This window comes from Misgurnus anguillicaudatus, chromosome 18, assembly GCF_027580225.2.
Source record: "Misgurnus anguillicaudatus chromosome 18, ASM2758022v2, whole genome shotgun sequence".
In the NCBI taxonomy this organism is placed as follows: domain Eukaryota; kingdom Metazoa; phylum Chordata; class Actinopteri; order Cypriniformes; family Cobitidae; genus Misgurnus; species Misgurnus anguillicaudatus.
In genome coordinates, this window is record NC_073354.2 from 5,533,544 (window position 1) to 5,557,952 (window position 24,409).

At 36.9% G+C, this 24,409-nt stretch overlaps 2 protein-coding genes across 2 annotated transcripts; one reads left to right on the plus strand and one right to left on the minus strand.

The window, feature by feature from the left end:
- The first annotated feature begins 1,779 nt into the window (after nt 1-1,779).
- fam89a (family with sequence similarity 89 member A) lies at nt 1,780-9,269 on the plus strand. The gene is made up of 2 exons (XM_073855653.1): nt 1,780-2,196; nt 6,826-9,269. The coding sequence occupies exons 1-2, from the start codon at nt 1,945-1,947 to the stop codon at nt 7,099-7,101; spliced, it is 528 nt and encodes a 175-aa protein (XP_073711754.1). The 5' UTR covers nt 1,780-1,944; the 3' UTR covers nt 7,102-9,269.
- A 4,557-nt stretch (nt 9,270-13,826) lies between these two features.
- arv1 (ARV1 homolog, fatty acid homeostasis modulator) lies at nt 13,827-24,405 on the minus strand. The gene is made up of 5 exons (XM_073855656.1): nt 24,152-24,405; nt 20,154-20,273; nt 16,676-16,829; nt 15,364-15,585; nt 13,827-15,053 (listed from the first exon to the last, which is right to left on the minus strand). Exons 1-5 carry the CDS (start codon nt 24,245-24,247, stop codon nt 14,923-14,925), a joined length of 723 nt encoding a protein of 240 aa, XP_073711757.1. The 5' UTR covers nt 24,248-24,405; the 3' UTR covers nt 13,827-14,922.
- Nucleotides 24,406-24,409: the final 4 nt, after the last annotated feature.

The window sequence follows — 24,409 nt, forward strand, 5'->3', positions numbered from 1 at the left end:
TTCGAAGAAAGTAACTCTTTATAGATTATTTAGCTGAAAGCACTTGTTTTATGCTTCGTACACACCAAACGCGAAGCATCACATACCTGCCTCTAGATTACTCATAGGATTTAACCTAGAATTTTTCGCTCAAGTTGAATATTTTCTACTTGCGCAAAGTCTAACTGTGGGTTTACACCAAACGCGAAGCATGCAATCGTGTTGCTCGCTCTAGATTACTCGAGGGATTTAACTTTGTGTCATGCAAATTTTTCGCTCGAGTTGAATATTTTCAACTTGGGCGAAGACGCGTCTGACTCGAATAGTGCGTGTTTTCACGGCAAACGCGCACCCATATTGCGTCATTCGCATCGCCCCACGCGAGGACGCGTCTGATCGTGTTTTTGCATTGACTTTGTATGTAATCTACTCACGCAAATTGTTGCACTTGCATCTGGTGTGAACCCACAGTAAGCCGTTTAAGGCGAGTAGCGCGTATTTTTACAGCAGTCGTGCCACCCAGTTTATGTCGTTCGCATCGGCCCACGCGAGTTTGCGTCTATTCGCGTCTTAAGTTTACGTTTAGGCATTTACACTGTAAAATCTTTATACACTTACATACATTTTTACGTTTAATCAACTAGGTTTTACAAGTCATATCAACTATCTCGGCAATTGATGAGTTGTTGTAACTTATTAAATCTAAGTTGAATTTGCTTTAGTTGTCAACTTAATTTTATAATGTAAGTTACAGCAACTCATCCCTAGTCAATACAGTTAAAATGACTTGTAAATTGTAAAGTTGATTAAACTTAAAAATTTAAGTGCAAAAAGTTTTTCATACAGTGTAGCAAATGCTTTAAGCGAGTTTGTAAACATTTATCATTACCATACCATTTTATTTAGAATATGATGTTACTGGATTTTTTTGTTGATGCGACATAAACAATGTGTTTATAAACCCATTAAAAGTTAAAGTCATCATAAAAATAATGTTATACATATATACATATACTATATGAAAATGAGGGACAATATATGGTACAGATTGGATGACCCAGATGTATCTGTTTATGATTGATAGAGAAGCGTTGAGCTGTGTGTGTGTGTGTGTGTGTGTGTGTGTGTGTGTGTGTGTGTGTGTGTGTGTGTGTGTGTGTGTGTGTGTGTGTGTGTGTGTGTGTGTCTTCCTGCACATGTTGTCTTTACAATAGCCTCATGTCTGAATGCTTTGTGTCCAGCTTCAGCTGGACGTGTGTTGTTTCAGATGGGCGGATCCACGGCCGATCATGGTCACCATCTGCCTGTTACTGACACCTTTGTTCCTTCCCGGGAATCCGGCCCTGACCTCACTCTGAGTCAATTCATCTGACCATTTCCTGACCATGTGCTCTTCAGAGGTGCTATTAGACAACTGTGATCTGGATTTTACCAGCTTTTCAAAACCAAAATAGCATTTTTGCGATAATTTAAAACATATTTGGAGTGAGATAAAATTGTTTATTTTTTAAAGGGCAAGAATTTTGAACATTTGTACAGCCAATAGATTGCAACATTGTTTTTGGGAAGAGATTGCACAATATAGCACAAATTCTTTCTTTAAATAACGATAACGTGAAATGGGTCAGTAAACATTTCTAAACAACGTCAAGTAAACAAAAAAAATGTAGGTTATTTCACAATATCTGGGCTTTAATCAGACGAAAAGATTAATTCTGAATTTAATGCTCATGAATATTCATTGACCCCCTGTCCGTCACGTGTGGCCACGCCCATTCTGCGCCGGATCGCTTTAAATGGACAGGAAGTGCGAGTTCCAGCCCCACAGATTATAGGTGTCGTTAGGAGCGGTAGCTGCTATATGGATTTGTCGACGTTTTCGTGTAACAGTCTTTAAGAAAATCAGCACATGCTGTTTTTAATAGTCTCGTCTGTTAATATAGCGTGTTACTGGTTAATGTTAGTATGAATGGTAAGGTTGGGAATGGAGCAGCGGGCGGTATGCTGGCCTGTATCGAGGGTCTGCCGCCGTTGCCCAAGAGCCTGAGCGGGCTGCTCAACTCCAGCGGCGGCTCGTGGAGAGAGATGGAGAGGATGTACGTGAAGAAGACCATGATCCAAGACGACCTGAGCCGAGGACGAAACAACGCCGACAATCTGCTGGCGAATAAACCGGCAAACCTGGATGCAGCCCTGGCTCTGCTCAGGAAAGAGATGGTAAGAGTAGATGTAGTAAAGCAACAGCTGTTGTCATAAATGCGGGCGTTTGTTTCATATGTCAGCGGCTTTATCTTCAAGCTTAGTCCCTCGAGTATCTAGACGGCGTGTCTCTAAACAATATAGAGCGCGCATCATAATGTCAACCTAACCCTAAACTTAGGAATGTGATTCCCAAAATGTTTTGAACACACTTTATACCTGATATTTAAGATATATGTTGCCAAATATGTTTGATTTGAATTTAAAAAATGTTCTGTTTAGTTCTTAAGTACACTCGATGATATGAGTATGACGTGAGTGTTCGATTCGAATATCTAAACATAATAATGCCACGAGTGATTGATTCGACAAGGTAGAACACTGACAAATCTCAAAAATAATGTTTTTATATCCTAAGAATACTCATGTGATGCCAGAAGTATTTAATTTTCATAATCTGAACTCTTAAGAATACTTGTCGTAAGTGTTCAATTCGATTAGTCAGAATACTCGTATAATGCCGCGAGTGTTCGGTTTGAACAGTATACACTTAAGAACTGCCAAATATCTTTGATTTGAATCTCAAAAATATTATGTTTAATCCTAAAAATACTTGTATGATGCCAGAACTGTTAAATTTGAATAATCTGAACTCTTAAAGGAATAGTCAATTTTCTTAAAAGAAAAATCCAAATAATTTACTCACCACCATGTCATCCAAAATGTTGATGTCTTTCTTTGTTCAGTCGAGAAGAAATTATGTTTTTTGAGGAAAACATTGCAGGATTTTTCTCATTTTAATGGACTTTAATAGAGCCCAAAATTTAATACTTAACTCAACACTTAACAGGTTTTTTCAACTGAGTTTAAACGGACTATAAACGATCCCAAACGAGGCATAAGGGTCTTGTCTAGCAAAATGATTGTCATTTTTGACCAGAAAAATAAAAATATGCACTTTTAAACCACAACTTCTCGTCTAGGTCCGATCCTGTGATACGCCAGCGTGATCTAACGTAAATGCGTAGTGACGTAGGGAGGTCACGTGTTACATATATGAAACGCACATTTGCGGACCATTTTAAACAATAAACTGACACAAAGACATTAATTAGTATCAGTTGACATACAAAAACGTCGGAACGGTCCTCTTTCTCAACACTTGTAAACACTGGGGCAAGGTTTTGCGTTCGTCCTCTGTGACCTCTTGACCTCATGACGTATTGCGTGGGGTCACGCTGGCGCATCACGACCGGACCTAGACGAGAAGTTGTGAGTTAAAAGTGCATATTTTTTTATTTTTCTTGTCAAAAATGACAATCGTTTCACTGGATAAGACCCTTATGCTTAATTTGGGATCGTTTAGAGTTCTTTGAAACTCCACTGAAAAAAATTAAGTGTTGAGTTAAGTAAGTGTTGGGCTCTATTAAAGTCCATTAAAATGAGAAAAATCCTGCAATGTTTTCCAAAAAAAAAAAAAAAATTCTTCTCGACTGACATCAATTTTTTGGATGACATGGAGGTGAGTAAATTATCTGGATTTTTTGTTTAAGAAAATGGACTATTCCTTTAAGAATACTTATATGGCGAGCCGCGAGAGTGTTCAGTTCGATTAGTCAGAATACTAGTATAATGCCACCACTAGCGTTTGATTTGAACAGTATACACTTCAATACTGCCAAATGTCTTTGAATTTGAATCTCAAAAATATTGTGTTTAATCCTAAGAATACTCATATGATGCCAGAAGTACAGCTGTGAAGATGAATTGTGTTTCCCATTAAAAATATCTGTCTGAAATCGATTCTGAATCACAAGGCTGCGATTTATTTTCTTTATTTTATGCACAGCTTGTACATGTACTACGGTTTTAGTCAGTAGGAAGTTTTTAATCTAAAACCACTATGAGTTTGAGTCAATTATAACGTGCATTTAAAAAAGCAACACTCGTTAAGAAAAATGATTTTAAATATTCTTTATTATCATGGAAAAACCTAAAACAATTTATAGAACAGCAATATATTCATGTAGACTTTTTCTGGTAATGGTGGTACTTCTGTGACACAGAGTTTCTGCACTAGAGCGCCCTCTGGCTTTTGTATGTGCCGGTATTTCACCGTAATTTGTTAAAATTAATTCATTGAGAAAATGTGCATTTGCACGATTAATCGACAGCCCTAGCCAGAAGTGTTCGATTTGAATGGTCTGAACTCTCGTATATTGCCCTGAGTGTTTGATTTGACTAGGAATAACACTTATAAGCTGCCAAATGTTACATCCGAATCAAAGTCATTTTCTATTTAAATTTTTAAAATGCTCATAAATTATGCCATGAGTGTTCAATTCAAGTAGTCCGAGTGTTTTATTCGACTAGTAAGAACAGTTGTATTTTCTATTTAACCTGGATCTTAAAAACGCTAATGCTTATAGTACACAAGTGTTCAATTCAAGTAGTCTAGACTCTAAACAATCTTAAGTGTTCGATTCAAATAGTAACACTTGTAAACTGCCAAATATGTTCAATTTGAATATGAAGAGTTTGGTTCCAAAACGCAATAAACGCCATTTTTTTAAAAAAATGAGTTACTGCCAAACCAGTATTATATCAGGTCAGTATTTAAAAGTAAATTCTTAATTTTTTGCAAAATCTAATATCCGCCGTGCTATTGTCATCTTTTATCCCTTTTTTCCCAAAATGCAATAAACGCCACTCCTCCTTTTCTACAGAACACAATAAATCCGCTCCACAAATTACAGCACACCATTCCACGCAATGTAAACAAACAATGGCGGCGCGCTGAGTACACAGAGTCCTAGTTTTCCTCATCTACTTTGTACTTCGTAAACAAAATAATACTTTAATTGCATTGATAAACCTGTGATGGTTTTCAGTGACGGGAAAGAAATGTACGCGAGAGGCACTCGGCAGACGGGTGCTTGTTCTCCCGACAGCATCAAGCTTCTCATGCTAACACATTGACCCCAGGGGATCTTATGAATAACTTTCCATAATTTTACTCAGTCAACGAAAATCGAGAAGGACCAAAACATTTTACAGCTGATCGCTGTGAAAAATGCTAAGCAACGACGTCCCAAGTTTAATCGCAGCAATGACAGTGTTCTTAATATGACAAAGTAAGTGTTTTGATTAATGCCATTAATGTTTATTTTTTTAATCGGTGTATACCACCGTTCAACTAAATGAATATAACATGGCAAAGATGAATGCACATTTATACATTGATTGAATAGATTTTGAAAAAAGCTGTCATGAATTTATTGCATTTTGTGGAAAAATAATTCGTTTTTATAATAAATCTTTGAAAATCAAATTATAGATTTGAATTTTTTATGTTTTTATAACCTAAAGTGCTATGTGAATGTTTGTAACAAAAAATAGTGGTTTTCATCTTGTCACTTTCTTTGTATAGAAAACACGTTTTTACCGAAATTTGTCAAAATGGATTTATTGCGTTTTGGAACCAAACTCGTCATGTCAAAAATGTTAAATCTTAAGAGCATTCATATGATGCCACAAGTGTTCAATTCGAGTAGTCTGAACACTGTGTTTGAATCGAATGGTGTTAACACTTGTAAACTGCCAAATATGTTCGATTCAAAACACTCATGATATTCAATTCAAGAAGTCTAAACACTTGAATAATTGCTCTAGTGTTAAATTTGAATAGAAGAAGCACTTGTAAGCTGATAAATATATTAGATTTGAATCTCAAAAATAAAAAATCCTAAAAACACTCACGATGTCACGAGTGTTTGATTCAAATAGTGGAAAAGCCTAAAATGTCAAGAGTGTTCAGTATTAATAGTTGGGATGGTCATATAATGTCACGATCGTTTGATTCTTAAAAATGGGTTGGAACATTCTCGCGGGATTTAACTTGAGATCATGTGAATTTTCCGCTTGAGTTGAATATATTCAATTGCGTGGAAATCGCATTTGAGGCGAATAGCACATGTTCGCTGCAATCGCGCAACCCTATTTGCATCATTCGCATTTCCCCTTAGCAAATTTGCATCTATTCGGTTGTTTTGCAATGACTTTGTATGTAATCTACTTGCGCATATTGTTAAATTCGTGTTTGGTGTGTACGCCCCATTAGAATAGACTCTCATAAATATTGTATTTAAACGTTCAGAACCGTTAATGGATTGTAAAGATATTTGGACACTGAAAAATGTGATGCTCAAAACAGATAAACTGTAAAGCTGGGAATGCGCTTAATGTTCAATTTCAATGATCAGAATGCATCTGTGATGCTGAAAAAAAGCTGTTTTTGTGTATTACATTTTTCTGGAATGTACAAGTAGTCACAAGGACTAAGCTAAAAATCCTTACAATGTCAGCACAAGGAACATATGGAATGAAAGGTTACAAATATAATCACAAAAGGCGTAACATTGTATGAGTTGCCTTAAATTACATTACATTTGTGCATGTTGCAGACGCTTTTATCCAAAGCAATAGTACATTACAAGGTATAAAAACTGCAGTGCTAAATACTAACTATGTAAGCTACAGGAATGCATACCCTTAACATTTTGTGTCCATTCACTTGTATGCACTTTGTTGCCCATTAGTTCTTATCTTATTCTAAGAATGAGTGTAAAGTGTTTTTGTTTTGTGCAGGTGGGTCTGCGTCAGCAGGACATGTCTCTGCTCTGTCAGCTCTGGTCTCTCCATGAGTCCATCCAGGAGTACAAGGGCAGCTGCCAGGACCTGTCTGCCGTGTCCGGCACTGACGGGCCGTATGGGATGGAAAACGGCTATTTTGACGAAGATGAGGAATATTATACAGAATCCGCCATGACACCAGCCGAAACACCGGACGGAAATGACACATCACCCAAAAACGGGACATCCAAGGACAGTTGGATACATGACTCCTTCCATATCACAATCTAAAAGATGAACTTGAGTTGCTTTTTCTTTTTGGAAAACAAGCTGTGCCATAATTTCCTTTGCTGGCATCGTTTTGTTTTACAGCAGACTCTTTCTACAGGAAATTTAAATGAGGATTATTATTTATTGTGTAATACATGATAGTATTTTTTGCTGATTTAATCAACATTGGATATTTTATAAGATCTTTTTTATATGGGGAGAAGCATATGGTTTCATAATGATGTTTACAGTAAAGCATGTTAAAGCGACTTTTGTTTGACTAGAAGCCCCACTGGATCTACATTTATTTTTCTCACCGAGCAGTTGCTCGCCGGGTGCTTGCTGAAAGTTTTTTTATTGTGAGTTGTTCTGATAAAGCTGGACGTGCTACCTATTCTTTGCTGAAATGTAATCCAGGGTATAACCAGCACAAAGCGCTCATGACAGCATCACCAAAACATGCCATGGTGTCCTAGTGTATTTATTATACAACATATTGCATAACTCATTCATTATTTACATATCTTACACATGAGTAAATTGATATCCAGCTGTGTTCAACTCCATAACATTTCTATAGCATTTACATTTCATGTCAACCTACACTAGATAGTGTATCGTGGATGTTTTATTTATTTGCTGCTGGATTAAGTCTTCCATTACGTTTGAATACACTGTCAAAATGCAGTATATAGTTAAAACAACTTGGTTTTGCAAATCAATTCAATCTACTGTTTTAAAGGTGCAGTGTGTAATTTTTAGAAGGATCTCTTGACAGAAATGCAAAATAATATACAAAACTATATTATCAGGGGTGTATAAAGACCTTTCATAATGAACCCTAATGTGTTTATTACCTTAGAATAAGTTGTTTTTATCTACATACATGGAGGGTCCCCTTACATGGAAGTCGCCATTTTGTGCCGCCATTTTCTACAGAAGCCCTTAATGGACATTTTTTTTACTAAGTTGTCTCAGATGACATGTTTGTCCAGTGGTGGCTACCGTAGCTTCTCTATGCGTTTCAAAAGCGAGAGGTGAGCAGTGGACTAAGTCGTTGGTTGCAATTCGCAATCTCACCACTAGATGGCGCTACAATTTACACACTGCACCTTTAAGTGTTGACTGTGATAAGTTGACCTAACTTAAACAAAAAACATGTTGAAATTGTTTAACTTAATATTTTAAGTTAAAGTAATAAAAAATCATGTGTTGATTTGGCAAATATGCTGCTTTTTTACAGTGTACCAATCTTGAATACCAAGTACTTGCGCATATATATATATATATTGGCCTGTAATTGACAATATGAGATAATAAACTTTGTTTTGCTATAAACATGGTCATGAATCAACCAAAAAGAATCAGTGTATACATATTCTGAATGTCTCGGCTATCACAGCATATCATCATATAGTCATTTTATAAAACATGTTTTTATTTAATGTGTGGGTAATTTGTGATTTTGTTTCTCGCACTGCAAGGAAAAGACTACATTCTCAAAACGGCTGGGTTATTTTTGACCCATGATGCGTAAATATTGGACAAAACGCACAGCTGGGTTAAAAATCACCTAATTCTGGGTTGTTTTAACCCAACTGCTGGATTATACCCAATGGTTGCATAACAACAACCCAACATTGGGTCATTTTTAACCCAGCAAGTGTTTTGTCCAATATTTACCCATCATGGGTCAAAAATAACCAAGCCATTTTTAGATTGGATTCAATTCAGTGTGATTAAGAACTTTAATACTTTATAAATGTGAAACATTTTGCCGTTTTCCTTCATTTTGAAATGTGAATGAAATGTCATTAGCGAGATATTTTTTTGACCTCTACAATGCGACGGTCCTTGTTTTTTACACATCTGGAACACACATAAATGCAGCACAATTCAACTTAACCCTCCTGTCCGGTTTCAAATGCTGAAATTTCCAAAACATATCCTTTCATTTTTGACTAAAATCTGAGATATAATTGGAAAAACGGTAACAAAACTAAAACGACAACAATGTTGTTATGCAACCAGCAGGGTTTTGGGTGCTTTGACCAAAGGGCACACTGACAGTAACTTAACACATCGTGCCTTGACACATCTCTTTTGCTATCCAGGTGCTATTGCCATTTTCAGCTCACTATTACTTATTTCAAATAACATCTCTATTCATCATCTCATCCATTACAGCACACCATCCTATTATCTTCCACCCTGTTGCGATTTACAGCTGTGGTCCTGCCGTTTACCCAGAAATTCCTTCTTGGTTTTTGTAATTTGCATTGCAGTGAAAGTATTTTTGGGTTTGTTTGATCTCTGTGGTTGGTTGTGAAACGCTGTCCTCGGTTGTTTTATATAAAGTGGTGCTAAATTTTTGGCATGTTTGATTTGATGTTTTTGGTCAATCCATGTTCTCAGAGTCTTGCATTTGGTGTGTTTGTGAAACTGCTTATACGTGGTCAAGAATAATAATTTTTCTATTTTATCTTATTTGGTAGCGATACAAAAAATAAAATATCATAATGAATGGCATTCTTATTTCATGTTTTTTTTTCTGTGATTAGACAATCACTCTTTCAGAAAAGTTGTTATTGCAAAAGTTAAAAACAAGAAAAACCTGTTTGAATTCTTTATCAGGTATGCAATATATCTGAAATCTTCATTGACGTTACTGTTATCTCAACAACACTAAAATGTCAGAGGCTGTTCAGAATAAAAGACTCGCCTACTACTTACTCAACACTGTCAAGTGTACCCTGCCTACTTTTTCAAAAAACATGCATTATTTCACAATGTTTACATATTTCAGCGAGAAGCATTAAGTTATCTTGGCAGGGCTTTCATATAACGAGTAATAAGTTAAGCAAAATAAAAGGGTCAAGTCATATGCATGCATATTTTTGTACAGTGTATTAGGTAATCCGATTACTCAAGCATGTAGAAAATGTGCATATTGTATAATATGCATGCAGCAATAGTATAGCATGCTATTCAGACACACTCTCTACTTCAGCTACGATGGCACCACGTATAATTGCTTTTTGGGAAGCATCCAGTGCTTAATTGACAAAACACTGAGTTCTTATTCTTATCTGGCTGCCATGAACTGACAATGAGATTAATAGTCCTGAATTATGCTGTATTTAGAAGATAACAGTTGTAAATGCATTCGTAGACAGGTGCAAGCCAATGTGATTAATATCTCATAATGCTGATATTGTACTGCTTGCATATTTGTGCACATGCTATCAGAGTTGATTTAATAAGACATTGTGTGAATCCTGATGCAATTATGTAGTGTCCTATAGACCAGTTCAAATGATGTAAACAACACTGGTCCAGAAACACTTCCTGTAACAGTTTGTGACAGTTATTTTTTTATTTTACATATATTATTGTCTTTAAGATGTTTGTTTAACTTTAGTTAATTCAGGTTTATATGTTCTGTTGGTTTATTTTATCCCAACGTTTATCTAGTGTTAAAAAACGGAAACAGGAAGTGCTCCTGGACCAGTGTTGTTTACATCTCTTGAACTGGTCTATAAAAGTGATGCTAAATCTTTGCCTTTTGAAAGTGTTTTTTGCTGTGCACTAAATCTAAATCCACACCCCTGGGTTTGCGCCTAAGCACCTGGTTGGATTACTATAATCTTTACTGAATGTGTCTGTGTCACGTTGACCGGGGATTTTCTTGTTTAGAGTGCAACAAGTGAAAGACGTCCATACGTGCAGAATTAAAGTGAGAGATGGATAAACACAGATTCATCAGCATGTGTTTCCTAAAGAGATCTAATATACCCGGAGAGAGATATACATTCGTATTCCCATTTATACCAGCATACAGAACTGGTAGATATGCTACCATTTTTGAATGTATGTCACTTGTTTGTGTTACTTAATAACGCACGCACGCACTATTGCATGGGTTTTTTGATCAACATGTTGGACATCACAACAAATACCAGACCATAAATGGCAATCCTCTGGAGAAACAGACTTTTTGTCTGCATACGGTAAGTATAAGTAAATGCATTTGTGTTATTTTACTTCTAGTTCATTACTCTCTGTATAGGGTCCTCCCTATTGTCACATGAGCTATGGGTCAATACCTAGAGATGCGTGTGAGCCAATCTTTGCTCTCAGCCCAGTCCCTATATAAGATATAGTGCAACAGTCACTCTATATACTGTATATGTGTGTGTGATTTTACAATTATGTTGATGCATTTATTAAATTACATTTATAGTCTGGTCTAGTGGACTAAAATGATTCTGCATGATAATGCACACTAAGGGTATTGTAGTCTTTCTATGGCATATATTTATCTTGCTGTGTTTCATATACTTTAACAGAAAAGCATGTTATCATGTGTATAAATAAAGACAACCCTTATATTAATTGACAAACACAATTTTCCAATCTGTGTGGACATACATTTGTGCCTCCTTGGTAAATATGAGCAAAGAAAGCTGGGAAAATAAATCTGCATTGTTTCTCCTTTTTTTATTAAAAAAATCCAATGTTTCATTGATGAAAATTTTTTGAAAAGAATTTAAATTAAACAAAACATATTAACATCTAAAGAACCTTCACAGAAAGCAAACTACTTTGGGACGGATCTGTCCCGGAGTCATCTGCTGCCTGGGTTTCTTTTTTAAAAAAGGTTCTTTGTAGTGAAAAAATGTATACAAAAGTAAGAAAGAAATGGTTCCTTTTGACTAAATGGCTACTAAAAATGGTTCGTCACTGTGAAGATTGTGAGGTAATGCAATAACAATGTTAAAGGCGTTCTAAGCGAATCTGTGCGACGTCACTTTTTGTTGATGTTTGAACTGTTTTCAAACAAATGGAGAGTTGCTAACTCCCTCCTTTCCGTGCTTTCATGAACGCGCCCAATCCCCACCCCTAAATCCTTCTTGTCGTTTATTGGCTGGAACACTTTGTTATGTTTCGTTGTGCTAGGTTTGGCCACTGTGTTGTTATTGCCATTTGTGGAGCCTGGGCTGTCTACAGAGATCGCGTTTTTTTACAGTTTGATCAGCGGACAGGCAGCAAGCAGATAGTGAGGAGATATTTGCTGTATGTAACAAAAAAAATTTTATGGTCTAAAATGCGTGAATTCGCTTAGAGCACCTTTAAGTGCTTTGAGTGCTGCAGAAAAGCGCTAAATGTAACTAATTATTATCATTATTATTATTATTATTTAAAGCAACACAATGTAGTTTCCATGTAAAAATGACTTACAGCTCCCCCATGTGGTTGAAAAGTGCAACAGTGCCTGGTATCAGACACTCTTCTGCAGTCAGGGGGAGGGGCGGGAATGTGTGCTCTACCCTCCACCGCCACTTTCAGAGTGTGCTTGTAGCAGCTAGGAGGCTGCTCAGGTTGCAGCAACAGTACAATTTGTCCAGTTAAAAGTTGTTCTATCACTGAAATAATTTTAGAGACATTATTTAAAGGTAAAAAAACTACATAGTGTTGCTTTAAATACTATTGTTTAGTTGCATTATGCATACTACACTGCAAAAAATGACTTTATTATTTTTGTCTTGTTTTCAGTAGAAACATCTAAAAAATTCTTAAATTACACCGTTAGACTTAACTGTAATTTCTACAGTTACTTACCACAAAATGCCCGGTAAAATACCATCATTTTCTTTTCCAGTTCATTACTGTAATATGCATTGCATTATGGGTATTAACACTTGATTTACAGTGATTTACTGTATGTTTTAAATTTGCGGTAGACTGCTGTAAAACAACAGCAGTAGTGCTACTGTAGTTGAATAAAACAGTGTTATAAAAGCATATCAAATGGAAAAATAAAATATATCTATGAAGTGAAATACATTTTATTTGTTATGTTTTTAGCTGTGAAGCAAATTTCAAAATGTGAATTGTTTTTCAGCAGTGTAAATAATTTATTAAGAATTGTAGGTAGAAACAAGAAAGGCATTATGGATAAATGCCTGACCGTCAAACTTGAATTTGACCTCAAGATTTTAAAACACTATGACGCCAAGATTTCGCATTTCAGAGTGTCGGGAGAGTGACAGAAAAGGCTACTTGGGGAGTGTAGCGGGTAACTTTTATTAAGTGACTCTGTGGCACTATGATAGTTTTACGGACCTATGACATGGGCAACCTGGGTTTGATTCCCCTTCAAGGCAGTATTTAAAAAAAAAAACTAGGTTACAGTAAGGGTATTATACTGCAAAATGGAACTGCGGTAAAGGCATCATACTGTAAAAACCTGTAAAGTTATGGTACTGTAATGGGGCCGTTACAGTAGAGTTACTGCATATATACAATAAAAAGTCTAACAGTGTAAGATGCTTTTTTTGATGAGCAAAATGACCCAAGAAAATAAGTCTAGTCTCCAGACAAAAATAAATACACAATCTAAGTGAATCTGTGCCCAAAACAACCAAAAATATCTGCCAATGGGGTAAGAAAAAAATTCAAATAAGTTTTAACACTTAATTTAAGCTAAATTTTCTCACCCCATTGGCAGATTTTTTTTGCTAGTTTTAAGCACAAATTCACCCAAACTGTATATTTTCTGTCCAAAAACTAGACCCATTTTCCCAGGTCACATTGCCAATTAAGAAAATACATCTTGATTTAAGAATTTTTTGATATTTCTACTGAAAACAAGACAAAAGTACTAGGAAAGAAATTAAGAACATGTAGGGAGTAGTCGGCAGTACACGTGAACGTAATCAAATCAGAAATGATTACACAATATAAACTATTAGTAGATCTCTTTTTATAGCTCCTCCAAAGGAAGTCAACAATCTTGTGATAACAGTAGGGTCACTGCTTTCATAAAATGTCACAGGCAGTTCAAACTTAATACAAGAATTGAAGCAGTAATTTACTGCCTTACATTCTTTACTTATTAGATAATAGTTTCGTGAACTAGACACAGTGAGTTTTACCGAGTTAAAACCTCACCCAACATCAGCGAGTTCAAATACCTGCACATGACGTGCTGAAGAGATTCATGAAACCTGTTCTGACTTGTGGACATTTCTCACTGACCCGTTTAGTCAAAACAACCATCTGCTGACAAAATGCAGTGTGGATTGATGGGATTTTCACCCTGTAAAGATGTTAATCCATGCAATGATTACCAAACAGCTTTTATATAAATCACAATGACTGTTGAACTGTAGAGGATAAGCTATAAAGGATGTGAGACTTGGAGCGACACCGCACAGCCACAATCCCCCACTAAGAATGAGTTTCTCAAAGAAGTGTGAGATTTATTTCCCAAGTTAATACGAAAAGCTCAACTTTTAACAGTTATGTAACAAAGGTCACTAGCATTTCAGTGCTTTTCAAAGTTCATACACAAACCATCCAATATAAAACATATACAGTATGTGAACCACAGCCATATGTAGTATATTTGAGTTCATGTCTCTCTTCGGCAAAGCTAATTTGCAGGAATTTGACAGACGACCTCAGGAATGTAAAGCCGAGTCTTCAAAGTCAAAGTAAACACGCAAGATTTGGTAAAAAACTGCCTTGTCATAAAGTCAGTTTTTGAAAAGCAAGCTAAGCAATGCGTATGTGGATAACAGTAACCATAGTAAAGATAAGCAATTTGCTCATTTAAACCTCAAATATTTGGTGTACAGACTGACGCCATCACACACAACATTTACAAAGTGACAACAAGCTTGTCTCCATATCCACAATTTAACAGGCCAAACAGTTTTACTGCACAAATCAAACTTTGTGTGCCGTCTCGCTGATAGCAGGACTATCGCGTGTCTATGATCATGGGTTTCAGATGTCATTTCAATCCATTTCCTCAGATTTTTGTATTGAGGTCCTTTAGTATAGCACTGGCATATAGTCTTGGGAGCAGGCCTGCAGTGTATTTAAAGCTTTGGAAACAAGGGTCTCCAAAAGTAACCCACCACACACCGCCAGGAGAGACAGAAGTCTACTGCAATTCAGAATCACTGGAGGAGAAAAAGATCACAGGATTGTTATTAACATTTACATTTAACATAAAGTACATAAAATTGGTGTCACTAGGGCTGAATGATACACAATACGCTACTGAAGGACATTTCACGAATCAATACATAGATTTTAAATATTTTAACATTCCTGAAACATTTGCACAAATGTCAGGTGACGTGCACACCCTCAGGAAAACCCCCACAAACCTTCCCTATGTGAGCACACAAGTGTGGGAAAAAGTGTGTTTACTTTCTGTCTGTGTGTGAGATGTTTACACGGGTGTTAATGAAAGTGAGTGATATTTACCTTTAATGGCCTGTGTGTTGGAGGTCAACACAAACAGTCGTATGAGGCTGAAGCAGAGCGGAGAAAAATCATGTTCCCAGATGACGGCGGGGATCAGCAGGACTTTGCCGTAGCTGGAGAGCAGAAGAGCCTTCAGCAGTGGATTAACATCTACAGAAGAGCCACATAAGCGCCGGATCGCCCAGACGATCAGCAGCACACCCGTACAAAACGCTGCCAGCTCTAAAAATACACATCAAGAAAGCTTTTGAGATCTGATCAACCAGTTCTTTGTGTTAATACATTAAATAGCCCACATCTTTCATCATGGTCTACACTTCAAGAATACGGCGCGCTATATACTGTACTCGGGTGATTCTCATGAAACCATTGAAACACCACGGCACTTATGGTTTTAGCTTTAAAATGTGTAATATAGTAACATTAAAAAGCATCAGAATTAACACAATACTGTGTTCTACCTTGCACAATGTGTGATTTCAACATAAGAATTTATAATTGGAAATTTTATCTCATTTTCTGCTGAAATTCTCATTACCGCAATGTGTCCGGCTGTGTTTGAACATGCGTTATGTTGTAATTTAATCAAATTAACACAAAAATATTAAGAAAAAAAATAAATGGATGTTTTGCTAGACTACTTTAGATGACAGAAAAAATATTTACTGAATATTCATGTATAATAATAATGAAGAAAAATTAGGAAAATGATGTGTCCATGCCTGATGTTCTCATCCTCCGCAACACTTTTTGAGAACAGTTTAAGCACACATACAGAATTTTAATAAAGTTTGATTTTGAGTGACCAAGCACATGGACCAGTTACTTCAAGATGGCTACCAGGTAAGATCATTTGTTTACAGTTAATTTGAAATATTGTCTTGTCAGAATGCTTACACGACATTTTGATTATCATTACCGCAACAGATGCTTATTAAATGTTAATTTAATTAATAGAAGCATAATACTTTGATTTTAAATGCATGTGCAGAATCTCCAATTTATGTTCTTTCAGGTTTGTCATGTCATTTTGAAAATATGTCAGTGTTGATGTTTTCTGAGTGTTGCGGTAATGAGATTTTTTAGGACTAATTTTTTAAATTATGTTACAAAAGTGTTAAATGATAAGTAAAAGTTTTTAAATTAATGTTACTCCAGACTTTGTTTTTCAATGTCTGGTGGGAAAAAAAGTAAATTTAAGCAATTTTTACATTTTCATGCTTGACATTTTTAAAACCAAGTTTTCGTGAGAATCACCCACTCAATATCCCAATTAGACCACATTTTATTAAATAGAGTGAAATTGATTTACCAAGTGCAGCCAGTGCAAACATGTAGTAAAAATCCCATTCTTTAGTGTAACGGATGATGTCAGCGGGGTCACTGCTGGACTGTGACCCCTGCAGAAGAGACCACCGCAGATACGCTTCACAGAGCAGACAGAAAACACACAGTTTCCAGTGGATCTAAAGAAAGAAAAAGCATGACAGCTTACACTTACTTTCAACAATAATGTGTACTATACTGCAGTATGTTTACTGGGTCTTCCAAGTATTCAATGGCCTACGACATTTGACCCTGGACCACAAAACTAGTCCCACGGGTATATTTGTAGCAATATCCAATAATACATTGTATGGGTCAAAATTAGGATGATATTTTGTTAATTTTCTACCGTAAATATATCAAATACATTTTTATGCTTAGTAATATGTGTTGCTAAGGACTTCATCTGGACAACTTTAAACGCGATTTTCTCAATATTTGGATTTTTGACACCCTCAGATTTTATTTCTTACACCGATTGTGCTTAAAGGGGGGGTTCAATGGTATTTCATGCATTCTGACTTATTGACACAGTTATAGAGTTGTTTCCTCATGCTTAACGTAGGCAAAGTGTCAAAAAAGCAGTTGGGTGTGTTACAGAGTATTTCTGTGCCGAATGCACTTTGCCAGGGTTCGTACAAGTTTCGTAAAGTTTTTTTTCGATTATGGATCCAGCTGACGTTTCAGGGGTTTTCTATACGTATCACTTCTTTATATGGGCACTTCCCCCGGAAAACCCCACCCACCCGTCAATCAGTGGGAGACGCTAGAACTTACAAACATCACATCACGCGATACAGCTTTGTTTAATCTCAAAACTCAACAATGGCACGAAAGAAGAAGTGTGTTTTTGGATGTAAGGAGAAGAAATCCAGCCTTATGAAAACAATGGATATAGTTTATTATCCGGGGTAGCAGCGGAGTTTTGCGTGTGTGTTTGATGCGGTGGATTTTCCCAACCGGGTCATGAGTTGCATGCGGTAAGTAAGACTTCTGTCTTAAGGGGATCGCACACCGGCCGCGCAGCTCAGCGCCGCGTCACGTCTAGGACAACTCTGAGGTATCGTAAACCGGAAGTGCACATTAAATAGCGCGAGCTTCGTCAGATAGTGTCTACTTCAAAATGCAAAATATACGTTAGCAGCCAATGATAATCGTTAATGATTTGGGACAAATATGATGTTATTTAATGTTAAACTATGTGAGTGGCGCTGTGTGGCGCGACAGGGATTAGAGCAACTTCCTGAGTCACAGCATAGAAAACAATGTGTTCGATTTTTTTTAGAACGCCGCAGCGCTGTGCGGCGCTGAGCTGCGCGGCCAGTGTGCGATCCCCTTTATGTTGGAAATGGGCATGTGCATATTATATAAATGACACGAACATGTAGTGAATCATAAGTTAAACAGTGTTGTATATAATGTCGCATGACTCCTTCTTCTTCACTTTTTCGTATGTTATCGGAAAGATTCGGTAAAGCTAATCTTTCTTTTATAAATCTGATTAAACTAAAGATTCTTCGGAGATATAAAGGATGTCATACTACTCTATAGGTACTCCAGAGATTAACATCAGAAATGCAGAAACAGCGTGTGTTACGTGAGCTTTAACCTCCGACCCGAGCTGTCTGTTGTGTAGGGCATGCACAAGACTAAAGTCACCTGACTGCAGTGCCGTGAATGACGTGTTATCCTCAGACATGTTTCGAAGTTTTTTTTTCAAACTTACAGCGTGCGTCTACCTCAGACTTTAAACGAAGCACACAAAAAACAAAACAAACAAAAAAACAGATGGGGAGCACCACATAACATGTCAGCCTCGTCGAATGTCATCTGTGTCACTGCATGCACTTCACAATGCTGAATAAAGTTGTAATTTTTTTTATTTTTTGAACAAAATGTATTTTGGATGCTTCAACACATTCTAACTGACCCACTGATGTCACATGGACTACTTTGATGATGTTTTTATTACCTTTCTGGACATGGACACTATACCATAGGTAGATTTTCAATGAAGGGTCAACAAGCTCTCGGACTAAACCAAAACATCTTAAACTGTGTTTCGAAGATGAACGGAGGTCTTACATTTAGAACGACATGAGGGTAAGTCATTAATGACATTATTTCCATTTTTGGGTGAACTGTCCCTAAGTATTATGGTACAAACAACAAAAAATGTGATGTCCACGTATGTGGACACACCAGATCTTATGAGGTTAATCAACTGATAACATGTGAGGTCATGTAAACGGGTAAAATGGTTTTCTTTTGTCAGGTAAAGCCCATAAACAGCATAACCAAAAAACAATCGGCAAAGGTAGTTTTTTTGCTCATTACCCCGAATTCGCTTTGCATGTGAAAGATAAACGTCACGCGGATAAGTAAGGGCAAAGTAACTTTTGTGCGTTGCTTTGCGCTTACTTCCGCGAGTGAAAGATAAACGTCACGCGCGGAGGTAAGCGCAAAGTAACGCATAAAAGTTACTTATATATGCGCACATGGACAAAACCGTGAGAAAGACGGTTATGGTGTTTACATGCCACGCGAAATCGAGGTAATGAGCAAAAAACTACCCCTGCCGATCAGTTTCTGCTTACGGCGTTTATGGGCTTTCCCTGATAAAAGAAAACAGTTTTACGTGTTTACATGACCTCACACATTATCAGTTCAATAAGCATAATCGGCGTAAGACTGTGCATAAAAACGCACTCACTGAATTAGACAGGCTTGTAAAGGCTAGAAGTATTCTTATGAGTATTCTACCATTTTACCCCTTCACATTTCACGTCACAGGCGGTTTCCACTGCGCATGTCGGGGTCAGAAAAGTCATTACAGCAGGTTGAGTTGCGTATTATTCATTATCGTCAAAAATGACCAACTTGCGTCGTGGGCTGTGAAAATCACACCAGGTCTGTCGTTAAGTTATTGAGGCTTGTGCTTGTAATGCTCACTTCATTTCAGGGCTACTGTAAAAACATGGCGGTACAAAATGGCGACTTCCATGTAAGGGGACCCTCGGTGTATGTAGATAAAAACATCTCATTCTAAGGTTATAAAAACATAACAGTTCATTATGAAAGGTCTTTATACAAAACTGATAATATAGTTATGTACATTAAATTGCATTTCTGTCAAGAGATCCTTATAAAAGTTACACACTGCACCTTTAATCTATACACGTTTTATTCATACACAGGGTGGTGGAGGGGCAATTTCGTTTCTCCAATTTCACCTAACTTGCATGTTTTTGGCCTGTGGGGGGAAACCTGGAGTAAGCCCACGCTGACACAGGGAGAACATGCAAACTTCGCACAGAAAGGCCACCTGCCCTAGCCGGGGAATATATTATTTAAAAAAAACAATAGACTGTATTCTGTGTATACTTCATTAAACACCACACTAGTATTTCATTTTAACAGTGAAGGCATGAATACAAATCTAATGTGTTTTAGGTTTTACTCACGTTGATCACAGTGTTGAAGAGGATGTGTCTAAATGCCTGAATTTTGCATAGAGTGGCGTCTATTAGTATAATAACTGGATCATATTCAATGTATTTGTCCACTGGCTTCTTGCAAGAGTCCTGCACAGAAAAAGACACCATACTTACAAAGACTATTGTAAACAACATAGATGCAGTTTGAGATCACAGTAAAAGCTGGTGTTAAAAGTTACACTAACCTACTGTTCATATAAGTCACAAAGTTTGTTTAAATGGTTTTTAAAGAGATTTGTACTTTTATTCATGTTTTAAAGAATGTAATTACATTTACAATTTTATAAAATAATAGATTTCATGTTAAAATATATTTTGGTTTAAACCAAAGCTTTTTTGCAGCACTTTCAGCTGACCTTACTACTTAAAGGAATAGTCTACTCATTTTCAATATTAAAATATGTTATTACCTTAACTAAGAATTGTTGATACATCCCTCTATCATCTGTGTGCGTGCAAGTTTGGTGGTACAAAATAAAACGTAGCGCTTTTCTAAGCGGATTTAAAAGAGGAACTATATTTTATGGCGTAATAGCACTTTTGGGAGTACTTTGACTCGGCGCAGTAACACCCTCCCTCTCCCATTATGAGAGTGAGAAGGGGAGCGGACTTTTCAGGCGAGTCGAAGTACTCCCAAAAGTGCTATTACAGGACAGCACAGGAACAATCCTTTCTAAAATGCATTAAACTTTCATTAACAAAGACGTGAAACTCAGCGAGTGGTCAGGGGTGTTCACTGATATGCTCACACAAAAATCATTCTTTTTAGCATTTTAGCATTCTTTGTAAACTTGTGGACCTATTTTTCCAAACGCCTCACACCTGTACATTCTTCCGTTGAGAGCTTGAATAATAGACACTCCAGCCCAGTTGGTGGCGATAATCCCCCTTTGCCAATTGCAAGAATACAAACAAGGTTCCCTGCGGCGGAGTCATAGATATGTACACTAGATGTCGCCTTGGCTACGGCAGTTCATTCATTGGACCGAATGCGTCAACTAGAGCCGCCATCTTGAAACAGGGGAATCCCTTATCAGCGTCATTGTAGGCAATGGTGTAAACAAAATAAAATCACCATAAATCGTCATGAACGCAATTTTCTTGGTTTTCTTTAGGTTCGTTTCAACAGTCATACATGTATTTAGCATTTAGTAGAGGAAAAAATTTAAGTTTTGATTTTAGGAAAATTTACTTTTTCTAACTGTAATGCATAGTGCTAGTAGGCCTAACATCCATACGCAGCACAAAAGTCCGGCATCGTTCATGAATTCGAAGTACAGGCGGAGATAGCAGCTTTACCTAGATACTTCCTATGACAAGACACCTGTTCTAAGATGGCTGCTGTTTTAACGCATGCTCAGAGCCCCAAGGCGACATCTAGTGTATATATCTATGCGGCGGAGTAATACCGTACCTCACAGCACATCTAATACAAATCAATGGAGTTGGACAAAACTACGATAAAACACGTTGGAAAGCATCTTTTGCAGCGATTTTTGTGTGAGCATATCAGTGAACACCCCTGACCACTCGCTGAGTTTCAAGTCTTTGTAAACGAAAGTTAAATGCATTTTAGGAAGGATTGTTTCTGTGCACCTATACAGCCATTATAGAGGTGGGAGGTGATAAATCAAACACCCGAAAATTCTCGGGCCAGCATCATATGTCGAAATTTCAGTCAAAACCGTTCTATTTCATCATAAACAATCTGAAAACAGGGCTTTAAGTGTAAAAAACCGAACTTGTCCTTTAAAGGAACACGCCTATATTTTGGGAATTTAGCTTATTCACCGTATCCCCCAGAGTTAGATAAGTCTATACATACCTTTCTCATCTCTGTGCGTGCTGTAACTCTGTCTGACGCAGCCCCCGCTAGCTTAGCTTAGCACAAAGACTGGAAGTAAATAGCTTCAGCTGGCATACAGTATATATACAGGGAACTATATTTTCAGAAGGCGAAGCACTGCTACATGAGCAGTGCTTCGTCTTCAGAGAATATAGTTCTCAGTATGTATACTGTTAAAAGATGGCTGTGTCTCATATCACCTTGTTATTTGTACACGGTGTGACTATACAAATCACAACACATAAATAGGAAAATATTTGCGTTATTTTGTCACTTATTGGGAGCAGTATGCTAACTGAAGCTATTTACTACCAGTCTATGTGCTAAGCTAAGCTAGCGTGGCTGCGTCAGACAGAGTTACATAACGCACAGAGATAAGAAATGTTTGTATGGACTTATCTAACTCTGGAGGATACGGTGAATCAGCTAAATTCCCAAAATCTTTTTCTTACTGTGCGTTCACACCAGATGCAGAAGAGGCGGCAAAAACACGCTATACGCCCATAGTTGGACGCTTGAACATTTTGAGCTTACTCGCATTATTCGCGCGTGAAAGTCGCACCTAAAATTCTAGTCATTCGAGACACTCATGCGTAAATGGGAGGGGCTTATATTCATGAATATCAGCTGATGTCACAAAAGGTCACATGACTGATATTCATGAATAGCCCAAATTGAGTAATCTTACCAGATTGTTCGACCCCCTCACTCCCTCAAGATCCTTTTAATTCCTGTAAAAGTATGAAGATGTCTCCTGTAGTGATGATGATTGTCCTTCATTTTGTTTTTCTGCCTCCGCTCGCTTCCTTTAGTCACATCACTGCTAGAGCAAGCTCCTGATTGATTAACGCGCCGTGAAAATCCGCCAAAGTTCAGATTTTTCTACTCACTCGAATCATGTGGCAACGCTTAATTCGTTTACCGTGCCACAGGATGCCTATTCGCGTCTTTGCATTGACTTAACATGTAAATCACTTGCGCTTGCCGCCTCTTCCGCGTCTGGTGTGAACGCACCATGACAGTGGGGATTTGCCATCATGGATAAAAACAGATTTTTGTTAAATTGGGATAAATCACTCTCACTATACAGCAAACTGTCACATATAGAAATTTGGGACAAAGTCTATATCTCAATAATTCCTTATAAATGTGAAATATCACTTTTTTGTAATTGCTGTTGGTTAAACTCAATGAACCCAAATACAGCAAACAATTGACCAGGGGGTCACCATTATCAGGTGAAGTATCCATCCATACCCATGTGGACCCATATTGATGCGTTTACATATTTGCTTATGATATTAAAAGCTATCAAATACTTTTAATTTACTACATTACACCTGAATTTTATTTAAGATATTCTTTTTTAAATGGGATGAATAACTTTAGTTTGTTAGTCTTATCTTTAAATAAATCAAATTGTATTTTGACTGATGCCTTATTTAATATTATAAAATATATATTTTAAAATCAAACAATAATTGTAGGGCAGTTTAACCCACATGAAAAATACTATAGTATACAACAGTATTTACTATAAACTGCAGTATACCATAGTATGTCAGCAACAATTTTACTTAAGTATAGTATAACTACTATAGTATAGCGTAATATACTATAACATTTTCCATAGTAATCTTAAAAATCATTATAGTGTTTAGCAATTGTACTATAATTTACTATCGTACTTACTATACTGTATATATATTAAATATACCATAGCATTTTTCACGTGAGAAAGATCACTGATTTAGGCATGAAGCCATTTTTCAGAAAAAGCTACTCCTGTCATTTCAGTATCAATAACATTTTATTCACATTTATCACAACATCCCCTACAAGTAGTGTGACAACAAGCACAGTAGTTGTTTTGTATTCCTTGTGGTCCTCCTTAGTAAAGCATATGATTGATATTCAGTAAATCTCTGATATATGCATCATCATACATTAACTAACGTTACATGCACTGTCTTCTTAACTTACACTTACTTTGAGAAACACTGACATAGTTAAAAGTGTGATCACTAGCCATGTGTACATACAGTAGGCCAATAATATAGACACATCTCGACAAAAAACAGAAAACTCAAACTATGCTTGAGCATTATAATGCACTCACGCAAATGGTGATCTTCAGTATGCCATTGCTGTAATCTCGATGCAGCTCGTTTGCATCTTCATTACACTCGATGCATTTAAACGCACCCGGTGCCATTCTCCATATGACAGTGTGAAACCACGCCCACCACTTCCTGATCCCGCAGAAGGGGCGGAGTTGTTTAAACGCTCTGCCGGGAACTGTAGTTCTTTTCTCTTCCACTGACGCTCACGGAAGTAGGGAGTTCGGTCTCAAAAAACTACATTACCCGCGGTTCAC

Excerpts from the sequence above, each read along its gene's own strand:
- fam89a (XM_073855653.1), top strand. The coding sequence starts at position 1,945 with ATGAATGGTAAGGTTGGGAATGGAGCAGCGGGCGGTATGCTGGCCTGT. Across the intron at positions 2,197-6,825 it reads CTCTGCTCAGGAAAGAGATG|GTGGGTCTGCGTCAGCAGGA; the intron begins GTAAGAGTAGAT and ends TGTTTTGTGCAG.
- arv1 (XM_073855656.1), bottom strand. The coding sequence starts at position 24,247 with ATGGCACCGGGTGCGTTTAAATGCATCGAGTGTAATGAAGATGCAAAC. Across the intron at positions 20,274-24,151 it reads TACTGAAGATCACCATTTGC|GACTCTTGCAAGAAGCCAGT; the intron begins GTGAGTGCATTA and ends TTTTCTGTGCAG. Across the intron at positions 16,830-20,153 it reads TCTTCAACACTGTGATCAAC|ATCCACTGGAAACTGTGTGT; the intron begins GTGAGTAAAACC and ends TTCTTTCTTTAG.